The sequence below is a fragment of the Dama dama genome, chromosome 5 (assembly GCF_033118175.1).
Source record: "Dama dama isolate Ldn47 chromosome 5, ASM3311817v1, whole genome shotgun sequence".
In the NCBI taxonomy this organism is placed as follows: domain Eukaryota; kingdom Metazoa; phylum Chordata; class Mammalia; order Artiodactyla; family Cervidae; genus Dama; species Dama dama.
Window position 1 is genome coordinate 17247083 of NC_083685.1, and position 15058 is coordinate 17262140.

General features: G+C 44.5%; 1 protein-coding gene and 1 pseudogene across 6 annotated transcripts in view; both read right to left on the reverse strand.

Moving 5' to 3' along the window:
* CIT (citron rho-interacting serine/threonine kinase) overlaps positions 1-15058 on the reverse strand; it is a 171879-nt gene that overhangs the window by 94690 nt on the left and 62131 nt on the right. For 4 of the 6 annotated variants that reach the window (XM_061141899.1, XM_061141897.1, XM_061141896.1 and 1 more), the window contains exon 10: positions 6926-7109. The exons of 1 other annotated variant lie outside the window; for it this stretch is intronic. In XM_061141899.1, the coding sequence (XP_060997882.1) occupies positions 6926-7109 (184 nt within the window). Of the gene's footprint in view, positions 1-6925; positions 7110-7877; positions 7985-15058 lie in introns of those variants that run through there. One more of the 6 variants, XM_061141900.1, reaches the window with a different exon arrangement.
* Positions 13790-13969, reverse strand: LOC133058240 (U2 spliceosomal RNA; annotated as a pseudogene).

Here is a 15058-nt window from a genome sequence, read left to right on the forward strand (position 1 = left end):
GAGGACAGAAAAAAGGGCATAGACGCAAAAGGCACAACTTAGAAAACTTGGCGACGGAGGAGATGGGAGGGGATGAAAACCCGTTTAAGATGACTCAGTTTTCTTGCCTAGAAAGGTAGGAAAAAGTGGTAGTTCCTTAAATGAGATGAGGAAAACAAAACTGCTGCCAAGTGGCTTACTGAGTGAGCAAGTGAGTCTGTTGGTGACAGGGATGTTGAGATGCTAGTAGGACATCCTGGTGGTGATGAACAGGGCACAATGGGAGGAAGTCCATGGGCAGGTGAGAGTTACAGACAAAGGACTGAATGAGATCATCCAGAACAGGGGAAAAAGACAATGAAGGTGGAGTTTAGGGGACAATGCAACATCTCAAAGGCCTGAAACAGCCATGGAAGAGTGAGAAGGGCAGTGAAGTGGAAGGAAGGGAAAACCAAGTTCTCATAATGAGAAAGAGAAGAAAGTTTCAGACACATCTGGCAACTAATGGCATCACGTGGGGAGGGGGCAGAAACCACTAAATTCAGTGATTTCCATAAAGTTGGAGAGGTTGGAAAAGAGGCATTGAGCGTAGGCTATTCTTTCAGGAAGCCTGTCAGAGAAAGGAAGGTGAGAGAGGTCAGGAGACGCAAGACAAATAAAACAGAGAGAAGCAAGAGAAATTCACTTAGGAGAAGGGACAGTTGCCAAACTGGCACTGGGACTGGGAACATACAGCACCATTTAGTCAATTACTGTCTTCTTAAGGGATCCGAGGCAACCATGCAAATCAGCATGTGTAGGCCAGCAAAAAAATGCATTCGACACATCTTCTGGAGTCTAATCTTCAGGACTGGGCTGGGATCGTTTGGATTGGATTTCCTAAAGGTATCTTTAAGACAAATGAGAAGGCGGCAGAATGGTCCTGCCAGGCTTGCGAGGCAGGCACGCACAGTCTAAATAGAGAACAGAATAAGGCAAGAACAAGATGTGCTTGACTAAGAGAGAGAAGAAATTAAGCAAGAGGAGAAAACCCAACACAATAACATGGAGGCAAGGGTTAGGCAGCTGGTTGAGAGGACAGAGGAGTGGAAACAGCACGGAGCACTCAATGGCAGTGTCCATGGCGGGAAGCTAGGGCGGGTTCTGTAACCGATTTGGGAGGTACAGATGATGCAAACCTTCATGAACCAGAGCAGATTCTGCTACTGTTCAAACAAATTGAAACACAGGTAAGGCTGTCCGCCATGGGGAGGCAGCAAGCGCAATGACAGAAAGGTCTGGGCTGGAGGTGGGAAGGAATAAAGTTTTTTAGTATTTTAGTAAAAAGTAAGTAGGACAAACTGGAGAGCCCAGGCCGTCTTTGGCTGGTAAATAAGTCTTCCCAAAATGGATAGCAGGAGGCAGTGAAATACAAAACATAGATGTGAACAGGCATGGATCACAGAGTCATCAACAAACTGAGAGTGGTGACCCTAAAAATGATTTGGATCGACTCTCCCACAATGCCTACTGAGCAGCTTGTCTGTGATCCACCTTAAGGGAGAGTGGAGGACAAGGTCGAACCAGTACCCTGTCCTCACCAAGCTTACACTCAAGCAAATAAGAACTCTCAGGGAGAAAGTGTGTGTGCATATGTTCATGTACACACAGACACAAGCCAGGCGAGAGCCTCTAAATGAAGAGGCAGAAGTCATCAACCTCAAGAGCTATGCAGCCTACCTACCTGACAAACTCTCAGAAACGAAGAACAAAACCTAACCTTTCTACAGCCCATCAGTTCTTATCCCACCCTGTCCCACCCCCACTGTTCAGTCACCACCCACGACAGGCATCTGTTTCTGACAAGCATGGGAACCTGGGGACCCCATACCTATGTCCCTATTTCTCATGTATTGCATTTATTTGGCAGCCTAGCACAGTGGCTAAGAGACCCTAGAGCCACCCTGCCTGGATTCAAGTCTCAGCAGAGCCACTAGGAGCGCTACATGACCTTCAGTGAGTTGCTCACTCTCTCTCCATGTCTCAGTTTCCTCACCTGTAAAATGGAAATGATGATGGTGCCTTCCTTGGGAGCTGTTGTATAGTTTAAGTGAGTTAGCCTATGCAAAGTGATTGGAGCAGAGCCTGGCACAGAGTCGGTACCCTGCAAGGACGGGTGACTCTTATCTCCCTGACCACCGGAAATTCTCTCCATGTGCCTCCCCACTCCCCCAAATCCACTGTCTTTTAAGAAGCTGAGGCAAATACTCTACCTTCCATTAGTCTGCTTGTAAAGTCAATTCCAACACACCTATTTTCTGAGAGTTTATATTATCTTGTGTTCCAGGAAAACCAGGATGAATAAGCCCCAGCCTTGCCTTTCAGATCACAGCCCATGTGGGGAAACAGACATTCCAACAAAGATCAGCACTGGACTTTGGCAAAAACTGGGAATCGGCATTACCCATTAAGTGGCTTCCACATTAAGACTTTTTGCCTTACCGTCCTAATACTCCTAAAGTACTTCAACATCCAGTGATATTCTCAGTCAAGGTGTTTGCCTTGTGTCCCATGAAGTATTCCACACATATATGCTCTGACTTGTTCAAATGGATGGGAAGGAACCTATTCTGGGGCTGGGCCTTCAAATTCTGGCCCCCACCACTCCACCCCAAAAGCCATCTCTAACCTGCAGGGATGTGGGAGCTGCATATCAACTTGCGGTGGATCAGGGTGTTCAAGCATCTCTAGCAGGAAATTCCCAGGGCCTGGGAAGCTGGGTTTCTGGTCTGGCATGACTTTGGACTATGATATTTATTGCTTACTATTTATTATGATATTTATTGCTTCACATATACAGTATACAGAAGGACATCTTTCATACAGAGACTAGTGTAGAAGTAAAAAAATAACTTAAGTGGACATTCAGTATGACTTATCCATGTGCCAGGGACTAGATTAAGTACTTTACCTATTTCATACCATCCTCCCAACAGCCCTAAGAGGCAGGTATCTCACTTTCAGTTGAAGAAAGTGACATGAAAGAGGCCCCAGTAGAGCAAGGAAGAGGCACCCCAAACTGGCTCTCTGAAAATCCAGAAAGGCACTGGTGGAAGCCATTTTTCACCCTTCCACAGTATTTGAATGGCTGGTTCCAAGAATAAATTTTCAGATCCACTCAAAAGGAAAGGAAAAAGCCCTGAATCAAAAGAGAAAGCCCCCATCCTAAAAATAGCCTATTCAGACACTGTCATCCCACGGATTCCAGTCTCATCTAGATCCCATTGGTCCTCTAAGATTTCCAACTTCTCCAAAAGCATAAAACCAGCATGTGCAAAAACTAACACAAAATGTAAAATCAACTGGCTTTTTCCTTCTAGAGTTTATACTGAAGGTTTGCAGAAATGCATTGATTCTAGGAAGAAGGAGAGGGACCTTAAAAAAAAAAAAAACATAACCCATGCTGACAGAGGAGGGAGGAGAGCTGAGATCCATTATATTTTTAAACCCTTAACACACTGATTTCTGTTACTATCCCTCCATTGTCAAATCCAAGCAAACAGAGGCTCAGAGGAACACCCAGGCATTCAGAGCTTCGGGGTTTGGTCTGGGTTACTGTTGGTTAAAAAGAAAGATGCATCAGATACACACTCTCCAGCATGAACTTTGCCATCATTCCACCCCAGAGACAACCAGAACTAGTTTGTAGGATCTCTCTCACTCCCTCCAACTCAAGTGCAAGGAACTACCACTACAGCTCAGACTCAGAATGCTGAGATCAAGATTTTCAGTAAACCTCAGGGCTTCCCTGGTGGTCCAGTGGTTAAGAATCCTCCTTGCAATGCAAGAGACACAGGTTCAATTCCTGGTCCGGGAAGATGCCACATGCCGTGGAGCAACTAAGCCTGTGTGCCACAACTACTGAGCCAGCACTCCAGAGTCCACAAGCCACAACTACGCAACCAGAGAAGACACCACAATGAGAAGCCCACACACAACAATGAAGAACAGCCCCCATTCACCTCAACCAGAGAAAGCCTGAGTGCAGCAACAAAGGCCCCACCATAGCCAAAAATAAATGAATAAATCTTAGAGGAAGAAAAAGATTCTTATTAAACCTAAAATGATGCATTCAATGGCTGGCTTTAAAATAGTTTGGGGTCCCAAAAAAGGATCCTAAAAAGTGATGAGCAATCACAATAATTAAAATCATTCTGACTGTGAGAGTCTCTGTGAAAATTCCTCTTTCATTCAGCTCCACCTCTGAACATTTCATTCAGTTTAGTGGCAAGAGATCTGGGGTCAATTCTTTCCAACACAGTACAGCAGCATCTGCAATTTCCTCAGTGGTGTGAAGAGTGAGTAACAGCACAGGTAATCAATGTGTGTAAACAAAAACCTGTGATGCTGAAACAGGGAGGGGGAGGAGAAGAAAATCTCGGAGAAACCCCAGGTCTCTGGTGGCAATGGTGGCCTCTCCAGAAAATGTCCCCTCCCCCCCCCCACCTCCAAATGAATTTTGTAACGATTATAAGTTATCAAAACTGCAGGGGCTTCTAAGTAATGTCAGCATTGCATCTCTTCTGAATTTCTAATGATGATGATCCAATATATCCAGGGTCACCTGTGCCCAACAGGTGGGGTGAATTTCTAAAATGATGTTGTAGGTTTCACCCACAGTACCCCAGGCTGAATAAATAAGTCCAACAGCAAGACCACATTATAAGATGAAAGGAAATCTTTCTGATTCCATTCCCAAATCACCATGGAAAGGGCACTGATCCATACCACCCACCCACCGACAGGAATACTTCAATTACATCGTCCAGATAAGTAATACACAGTTTTGTTTGCATGGACACTTTAATGAGGATCTTGTTAAGCATCTGTTACAGGCATGGACGGAAGCTCATTTTATGCTCTAGAGATATATTTTGAACTATCAAAGGTAAAACAGCATTATCTTCAGATACAGTGAGCAATATAAACACAATCTGAGAGAAAGGATCATGAGTAAATTAAATCCACAAATATTTACTGTGCCTGGGCCTTAATACTGAGATGCCCCTGTCGGAAAGCTCCCTTAACTGAGTCTTCTGTGAGAAGCAAAAAGATGCAATTATAGTCTTCCTGAAAAATAGGCAATTAATCACACACTGCTTCAGATTAACTGCAACGCCTGAGAGCCCCCACATCATTTTGCCTTTGCCCCTGAAATCTCATTCCCTCAAGTCCTTCCCAGTTTTTCAGACCACTGGTTAGCACCCCAAGCAAGCTTTCTTTCTGATCCGCCTAGCCCACTGGTGACCAGAACTAGAACTCTCCACGCACCTCTGTCCAGTCCAACGGGTGACCTTCAGTGCGCTGTGTGTGTCAAGGTTAAGCTGCCCACTAACTATGCATCCTTTAACAGCAGGCCTCCAATTCTGCCCCGCTCTTCGATGCCAGTGCAAAACCTCCCAGCCCTGCTGGGCCGTTTCAAACCATCTGATGGCACATTCAACAGCTAGTGAGCTTTCTGCCTCTTCTCCCATGATCCAGATTGCTTCAGGGCTGCAGAGCAAATTAGCCAGCAAGGTACAGCCACCACTACTGAAAACCCTGAGTTTTAATGCAAGCCCCCAGGGAGGGAGGAAAAAAGGGTCACCTCGGTCTCTTTCAACCCAAACAGCTCTTCAAATTCTACTGCAGCCCACAGTACTGCAGCCCCTACGTCTCATCAAGTGCCCAGTTACCCCCCAGATGTCTGAAATCTTTTCAGGAACGTTACTGTCAAAATAGCACCCATGGGGAGACACCATCCAAGAACCCACATGACATCCCTTCAAATCGATATCGGAGCTACAAGCACAACAAATCGTGAATAAATGCTGCCAAGATAAAATCAAATTCTGCTTGTTTTCTAAGTGGGCAGCCACTGATCACCCAACATTACTCCAAGAGCCTCCAAGTGAGGGAGCTGGGGCTTCAGGGCGCATAACACAATCTGGTTCAAGACCTTCCAGGGGAACTCACACCCCTGAACACAAAATGTCATCAGATCATGAGGACGAAGCAAGACATTGAGCTCTGACATCCACAGAAGCTACTGCATTTCTGACAAATATCCAGGAGGCTGGAAGCCAGGGACCCCCCCCCCCCCCGCCCCCCCGCTGTCTCCAACTGCCAAGCGCTGGACTAACACATTTTTCATTAGCTTTTTCAAGAATGGAGAAAGAGCAATCATGTCAAGAGGCTGACAGTGATATTTATACTTCCATTTCCTAGTCTCCTGGTCTGTTTTCTCCCCGGTGAAGCCCAGCTTCTGTGAATCAATGACTCGGCTACATCACACGCCCGCCCGGTGGCTCACGGTAACGGGGCTCCCTCTGGCCACCAGTGCTTTGCCGGCTCAGAGGCTCAGCTGGCAGATCCTGGATCTTGCAGCAGACTTTGAGCCGAGCGGAGCACCATCCCTCCGTCAGGGCTTTGGTACAGCCACTTGCAGCTCAGCTAACCCCATCAGGAAACCCTTACCTCATGAGAAACAGATTTTAGGATTCTTTCAACCCTGCCAAGATAGCAACCTCCATCTACCCACCTGAGAGACAGAGGGATACACAGATGGATAAACATACAGCTCAGCTCAGCCCTGTACATTTCTCCCTTCACCGAGGATCTGCACTGCTAGGTATCTCCCACTGCCTCCTCCCCTCTAAAGAAGACCAAAGACTGAAAAACTAACCCAAAGTACCCAATTGACAATTACGATGCTATGAACAGGAAGAGGTACCTTTAAACGCAGGAAAATGAAAATATGAACAGTCTATCCCACCAAAGCCCAACCAGGTAAATTGCTCTTCAAATGCAGGCTGATTAACAGTTTTCCTCCACCACACTCCCCCCACCCTGCCGCCGTCACCACCACCTTTGGGCTCTATGCCTTGTATCAATGCAGGTCCCTTAGAAAAGTCAAAATTTCACTTACTCAGATCTACCAAGAATTCCCAGTGCCTTGCTATACGAAAACCCCACAAACGGCAGTTCTTCGCCCGAGAAACCTGAGGGGTTCAGCTGGCACGGAGAGGATGAAACCCACGAATTCTTCTCTGGTTCATCAAAATTGGAGGTGTCATCATCAGACTTGAGGGTGGGAACGAAGGGGGGAGGAGCTGGTTAAAGAAAAAACAAGAAGAAGGGGTTGGGGGGGGGAGAAAAATTCAGACGGATTCAACACTGTTGCGGAGAAGAAAATCGTCTCACTCCTTCGGCGATCCTGATGGCACTGCAGCGCCTGCTTTCAATCTCGCTCACACACAGGCAGACCCAGCCTCTGCTCCGCTTTACAGCAACAAGAGCTTAACCCCTTCCCTGCCAACATGGCCACCAACCCGCAGACGGGCTGCCTTTCCTGCCGGGAGAAACTGAAGGGTGAACTCAAACAGGTCACTTGGTAGAACGGAAAGAAAGCACTTCTTGGGGAACTCGTTGCTGATATTTCCAGAAGGCTGCTTCGGAGCATCAGCTGGCTGGTGCTGGCATGCCAGATGAACCTAAACCTATTTATTCCCTCTTCCAGATAGATCTAAATCGTTCACACTTAGTGCTAATCACTGGGATAAGGTAGAGTTTCTACATTTTATGGATTAGCCAGAGTGAGAGGAAGGAGGGGCAGGAGAGGGGGTTTGAGAGATATGTAACTAGTGTGAGGAGAGCACTGCAGTCTAGCCCATTCATATCCGGATGAGTATACTCGCAGCTCTTATGGACCACTTTCTTTTTTTTTTTTAAGTTCATTATCCCTCCTTCCCAACTCGATCACGCCCCATGAATCCACCGCAGTTTAATCAGCATAATGAAATGCCAGCCAAATAAAGTTCTTCCCAGTGATGTACAGCACCCCTGCGCGCTGACAGTGTGGATGGACAGCTGCGTCCTACCTCGTTAAGGCATGACTCCCAGCTAGGAACGTCCTACATCTTCTCCGCTTCCTGCGGACCTACTAAGCTCTCTCAGTCGGGGAGGTGGACACTGGTCCATCAGTCACCAGGAGGCTGCCCATTGTGGTGGGCTCCTGGGGGTACAGCCAGCCAGAAGCGTTACCATGGCTGCAGGCTGAAGCGTCTGTGGTAGGCAGGCTGGGTGAGCAGGCGAGCTGGGCATCACATCCCCCGCAGTGCAGGCTTCATGCTCCCCTCTCTGTGCGTGCTCTGGCGGTAACCCCACCTGGCTGCCTGCGTGGCAGGGGCCAATGCTGATCTGAGTGACAGAGCAGCATGAGTCACGGCCAGAGCTCTCGAGAGCGCCCCCTAGGACAGTTGTCACAGCCCTTCCCTGGACCAGGCTTCTTTTAACTCCTTGTTTTCTAGACAAAGCTCAGTGCCAGATAGGAGCAGCAGTCTGTTTTCCACTTACAGACTCCAAAGAATCTGGCTGTTTCCAAAGTTCCCCAGTGACAACAACAACATCAGAAGCAGCAGGCAGCATTGGGAAGGAGATGGAGTAGTGGAGGGATGTGGAGTGGGGAGGAGATGAAGACAGAATGAGGAGGTCTGGCAGCTCCCAGGAAATGCAAAAAGAACATTCTCAGAGCTTCAGGTGCACTGAGACTTGGTAGGAGACTGAAAACGTAATATGTGCACTTACAGAAAATTATTTAACACCACCAAGCTCTTAGAGAATTTAAATCTTCCCTGTTAATGTCAGAACCTACTTGCTTAATACTTTAAAAATTAGGTGATGGAAAGAAAAATCATTGAATGCTTCAGCCCCCCTCCCATATGTACTTTCCATCAACATGGGCTCAAATCCAATTGGATTTCCATTACCCAATATCTTTTATTCAAGGAGGAAAAAAAAAAAACACATACAAAACACTTTTTAATGGAAATTATATTTCATGAGGACAAAAAAGTGTCCCATCCCAAAATAAGGAAACTCAGATAAAGACTGAGGAAATATATGGAGAGAGATTTGTAGATGATATTAATATGGAGGCATCATGGTTGGTGGCACATACTTTGACTCAGTCAGTTCAGTCGCTCAGTCGTGTCCGACTCTTTGCGACCCCATGAATCACAGCACGCCAGGCCTCCCTGTCCATCACCAACTCCCAGAGTTTACTCAAACTCATGCCCATCGAGTCAGTGATGCCATCCAGCCATCTCATCCTCTGTCGTCCCCTTCTCCTCCTGCCCCCAATCCCTCCCAGCATCAGGGTCTTTTCCAATGAGTCAACTCTTCGCATGAGGTGGCCAAAGTATTGGAGTTTCAGCATACTTTGACTAAGTGGGTTCAAACCCCAGCTCTACCACTTACCAGCACTGTGACCTTGGGAAACAAAGTCCCTTAACCTCTCTGACCCTCAGTTTCAACATAGAGAAAACTCCCTCAAAGGGCTGCTAGGAGGTTTAAGTGAAAGAAATCTATATAAAGTGTTACTGACACGGTTTTTTGCATGTAATAAACACTCCATACAGACTACCTGCTGTTATTATTGCCCACATGACACATATGTTTGTGACAGACCCCATGGTTACAAGGCTAGTGGGAAACAGCAGAATCTGTGTTGAGTATGCTTCTCTCTGCCCAAGGCACGGACATACTCACACATGTTTGTGTTCATCATTTCATCTCATTCTTAGCAGAAGTTTAATTCCCTTTCTACTATATACTAATTTATCTTTGAGAGACTGAAATAGAATTTCTGAGTGAGGAGTATGATTAATATAGGGGCAGGAGCCACCCTCTGTGAAACAATTACAACTGAGAAATTCTGTACTATGAAATAAGATCCCTCTTTAAACTCCATCAGGCTCAAGGCTAGTCTGTGTACTTAAGATTAGATCAAGGGCCAGGGAAGCTTCAATATGAGGGAGAAGTCAACATGAAATACCCCCGCTGGTAACAGGTGAGAAATTCACATGACAGATGAAAAGCCAAGAACGTCAGCCTTTAGACAGGTAGTCAGTTGGCTAAAACGGGAAATGCTGAAAAGAGGGGCTTCTGGGAGCCACATTTGGACAGGGAAAAGTATCATAGCCTCAAGCCAAAGAGAAGTGGGAGAAATGGAAATTCTCAACACACCAGAAAATGATGGATGTTCACCCTTATCCAGAGCCCTTTAGGGGGAAAGAAACAGCACAGCTATTAAAACCGCAGCCCCAGGGAGGGTGTCTGTATTTACAGTACCCTACATGGTGTGGGAACTGTAAGCCAAGAAATTATCACCAGTATTGGTCCATGATCCCTTAGGGTACTGGCAGATTATGTGGAGAAATATTTGAAGGGCCACATTCACAACCCAGGACACAACCCAGAAGGCAAGATTCCTCCTCTCTCTCTTTCATTCCCATACATACATACACACACACACCACATACTCTCTCAACTAGAAATGAATCCACAATAAAAAAGTAAATATCAATAACTACACATAACAAGGAAAAAGAAACCACCCAAAATACCATGAAGGAGCATCAGCAGATACAAGAAATGGGAGAATTAACCCCCCAAAAACTGAAGATAAGAGAACAATCTAAAATGGACCATAAAATAAATTTTCATTCATTACCAAGATAAATGAACAAAAATTCTAATAAAAGAACAAGATATGCTAAAGAAAAGACAAAGCACATTTGAAAAGAACCAAATGGAACTTCTAAAAATGAAAAATATGATTGCTGAATTTAAGGTCTGAAACTCACTGTTAAACAGACACAGCTAAAGAGAAAATTAATGAATTAGCAGTAGGACCTGAGGAAATCACAAGGAACCATGTTTCATAGGTGTAATCTGTAGACTGACAGCATCATCAGGGAGTTAGTTAGAAATAAAGAATCACAGGGTTTACACCATGACTCATGAATGAACACTTGCATTCTAACAAGATCCCCAAGTGATCTGCAAGAACACAACAGTTGGAAAAGTGCTCATATAGAATGCAATACACAGAGACAAAGAGACAGGAGAAGAAGAACGAGAAGGTTCAATGCACCTCTAATATGAGCATCAGAAAGAACAGATAACTAGCTCAATATCTGGATGACAGATTTTAAAAGACTGTATACGCTGAAGACTACCAAGTATATGACCACATCTATATCAGACTTCCCTGGTGGCTCAGTGGTAAAAAATCCACCTGCAAAGCGGGAGACCTGGGTTCGATCCCTGGGTGGGGAAGAGCCCCTAGAGAAGAGAATGGCAACCCACTCCAGTATTCTTGCCTGGGGAATCCACATGAACAGAGGAGCCTGGCAAGCTGCAGTCCACGGAGTCGCAGAGTCAGACACGACTGAGAGACTAAGCACACACACATATTGGGGGGAGGGGCTAATTCTCCTCTTTCCTATACCTATTGGAAAAAGTCCCTTTTTTTTGATCCTCATACAAAATGATTTTGTTGCTTTAAAAAGGTATTCATTGGTCAGTGAAATCACTGGATTTGCATCTACATTGATGGAAGTATACAATGTACCTAAGAACACAGCACAGTGCCAGGCACTGAGCAGATACACAATAAATACATGTTGAATAGATACATAATTAAACAATTAGAAAATAACTCTTGCAAAGAGAGCACCAGGCATAATACAGGCCGCGAAGAAGCTACTGTATGTTTGAGTTAAATGAAGAGGCTTTAAAAGTAGAGATTGTTCTGTCTGAAAAATATGTTAATGAGTGCTTATATTAATATTTCCTGACAGAGCAATCATCAATTCACCCCCACTGCCCATGCTCACTACATTTAATAATGGCCAATAAGACGTCCTATATTAAGATCTGTTTGTTGATAAGAGCCACTAAAAAAACACGATGAAGTTTTCCCTATATATTTTTTAAATAAGTCAGCCTACGCTTGAGGTCACACCAGGGCACATTCTCTTTAGTGGCAGGGGCTACACAAGTACATTCTGGAGGGCCCCCCTCCCACTGCCACCCAGTTATAAGATGGCAGAACAAGGCTTTCAGAAACAAAGAGCTATTTTAAGAACTGTAGTTAATCTCTCTCCTATAAATCCTCTTTTTAAAAACTTGACATTCATTAGAAGCTGGGGGCGGGGTGTATTACCCTCAAAAACATACACGAATTAAAAAAAAAACAAAAACAAAAACATGAAAAGGTAAATGGATTCATCCCCTTGACCCTACTTCTTTCTAACATATCCTACTGAGCTCCATTTATCCCATTTAAACTTTTAGCTTCCAGCATACCAAAATAAAACATTAATATTAAAAATGCAAAGATTTTCCTCATTTCGGTTTAGTGTTGATCATCTGCTTTTCCCACTGGACACAAGCTCCATGAGGGGAAAGAAGACACTGTGTTCACCATTACACACCAACCACCTAGAACAGTTACCTGTCTGTCCCAATTCAAGGTTTCATATCTATATTGTGAAAGTAATGAATGACTAAGAACCTTAGATGTGGGATAATTTCTTAGACCTAATAGGCTATTTCATGCCATATGCCACTACAGGAAACTACAGAATACTCAATTTAGTCATGAAGAATTGGCACATTAAAAACAAAAACCTGAATTTAGTTAGATATAGCTCATGTAACTTCCATGACTTTTACTTATCACTATGGGTTAGACACTGGTGCTAAGTTGTGTGTGGCAAAGTTAGAAGAGGAATAACAGACAACGTAAATGTCAGGACAAAGGCACATAAATAAATATCATGTGATGGTATCATGAATCAGAACTGGGCCTGGGACACAGTGGACATTCAATGATAGTAAATCAAAGACATTTTCAACTTCATTCTATCTAGCATGGTGTCACACATCTTAAAAAAAGTATTCAATTGATTAATTAGATGCTACATTTAAATCTAAAAGGAAGACTACCCCCAAATCAGCTGTCTTCTACTTCGTTAAAATCTGAGGCACCAGTGTGATCGTATTTATCTTCATGATGAAGACAGAACTGCAAGACAAGTGAAGAGGAGGCTATTTGTGTCATTCAGAGGTCAAGATGAGGCTGTGAAAAGTGGACAGTGCGTAAACAGAGTGATGGCCACCATGTATTGCCAAAGTGGGTACAGTGAATTTTGTGTGTTCCTGCAGGAGTGCGTCATGGAAGTGATTGTTTCTCTAGAGTTAGTTAAAAGGTGTCTTCACGGGCTGGAGTGGAGATGAGTGCTTCTTTAGAAAAGCCAGGGAACAGTAGCCCAAGAAAGCTGTGGGTAATGAGGCCAGGAAGTAAATACAAGTGAAATCCTGGCTGGACCTTGAAGGGGGGAAAATCCTGGACTGGATTGACAGAAGAGATTATTAGAAAGAGTTTGAGAGTGCTGGGCTGGTGTCAGCACCTGAGACTGATATGATAGTTTTAACAGTGATGGTTGGTAGAGGGCGATGCTAGGAACCTCTAAAGGACAAGTCTACAATAGTTAATATGACAAATTCTACACTAAGGAAGTGATAACAGAAATAGAGGAGACACGGATTAACAGAAGGCATGGCAAAAATGTGACAACTGATGCAAGAGCAGAGATTTTTAAGAATATCAATGAGTGACTCTTACAAAGGGAACAATTCCAAGAGAAAAAGGTTGCAATAGAAAGAAGAGCAAGATTTCCAGTATCAGAAATCGCATAGGAATGAACCAAGAGAATAAATTAGAGGACAGGTAAGAAGAGCTAGCTACTATATACATATAAGTAATTTAGCCCATGAAAACATCTCCTGGAGCCTCAGGCAAGCCCCCTCACTGTCACCCCTCTGAGTAGAAAATGGTCAGATGTAACTTGTCCAGACAGCACAACTGTATACAAAATTCGAAAAGAAGAAAAACTGGATCTAGCTTCCAACAGACTTGAGTAGATAAAGAATTATCTGACATGTTTGGTTCCCCAAACAGTTATAAAGAGACTGTTAGCAATGTTGACTTGGCTGGTGATCAGTTTTTACTATGGCATCTTCAAAGAAAACGAATATGGAAGTTTTAGCATCACTGAAGTATGCTTTAATCTGCTAAGAACAGATACTACATTTGATCCTAGCCAAAAGGCCAAGAAGTGATGAAGTATGCTTTAATTGATTAGTCTCAAGGATGCTAGGGCTGGGCTGCCCGCAGCTAAGCAGGTTTCCTCTCTGGGGGCAGATATAAGATCTCAATGGAGTTGTGCACTCTGTCTGAATCTCGCCTTTCTCAAGAGTCATGCTCCTATAGGCTGCTTACTATCAAGCAGCAACTTATGTTTTCCCACAAGACTACACTTTTAGAGATGCTTTCTCTCAATTCTGGATCACACTTCAACCAGCCTTCTAACACTTCCCCCCTCCCTCTTAGTCTAGGTATAGAGCAACCCTGTGAAACACCTACATAGGATGGAAACACTCAAAGAGAATCTTTTCAGAGTGTAACTAGTCAAGACTATAATTCTCTGGGTGTGGATACATCCAGTTTAGGGCACAGATGGAGGCCCCCAAAACATACCTGAACAATAATTCATGGGTTTCCATTTCCTGGAATCTCCGTGCTCTAGACCCCAACAACTTTCCCTTCCAGCGCCTTTCCCCTTGAATTACCTAGACCTAATGACACAGCCAATCAGATTCATTCTTTGTTGTCCTCAAGACCTCTGTAGTTATCTTTTTCTCCAACATTTGGGGGGTAGGGGGAGAGTTCTCCAACATTTTTAATGATCTAATCATTTTATTTATTTAGTTTTGGCTATGCTGGGTCTTCACTGCTGCATGGGTTTTTCGCTAGTTGTGGCGAGCAGGGGCTACTCTCTGGTTGTGGTGCACGGGCTTCTTATTGTGGTGGCCTCTCTTGTTGCAGAGCACAGGCTCTAGAGTGTGTAGGCTTCAGCAACTGCAGCATGAGGGCCCAGTAGTTGTGGTTCCCAGGCATTAGTTGCTCTATGGCATGTGGGATCTTCCCAGACCAAGGGCTGAACACATGTCTCCTGCACTGGCAGACAAATACTTTACCACTGAGCCACCAGAGAGAGAAGCCCTATTTTTAAATTAATATCAAAATTTTCATATGTGCAGAAGTGGTACAGAAGTACAACAAACTCCTGCACACCTTCAAAAACGTACAATATTCTCATTTCATTTCACCTACTCTGGTCCCTATTCTATTTGCACGTCTGCTGATTAT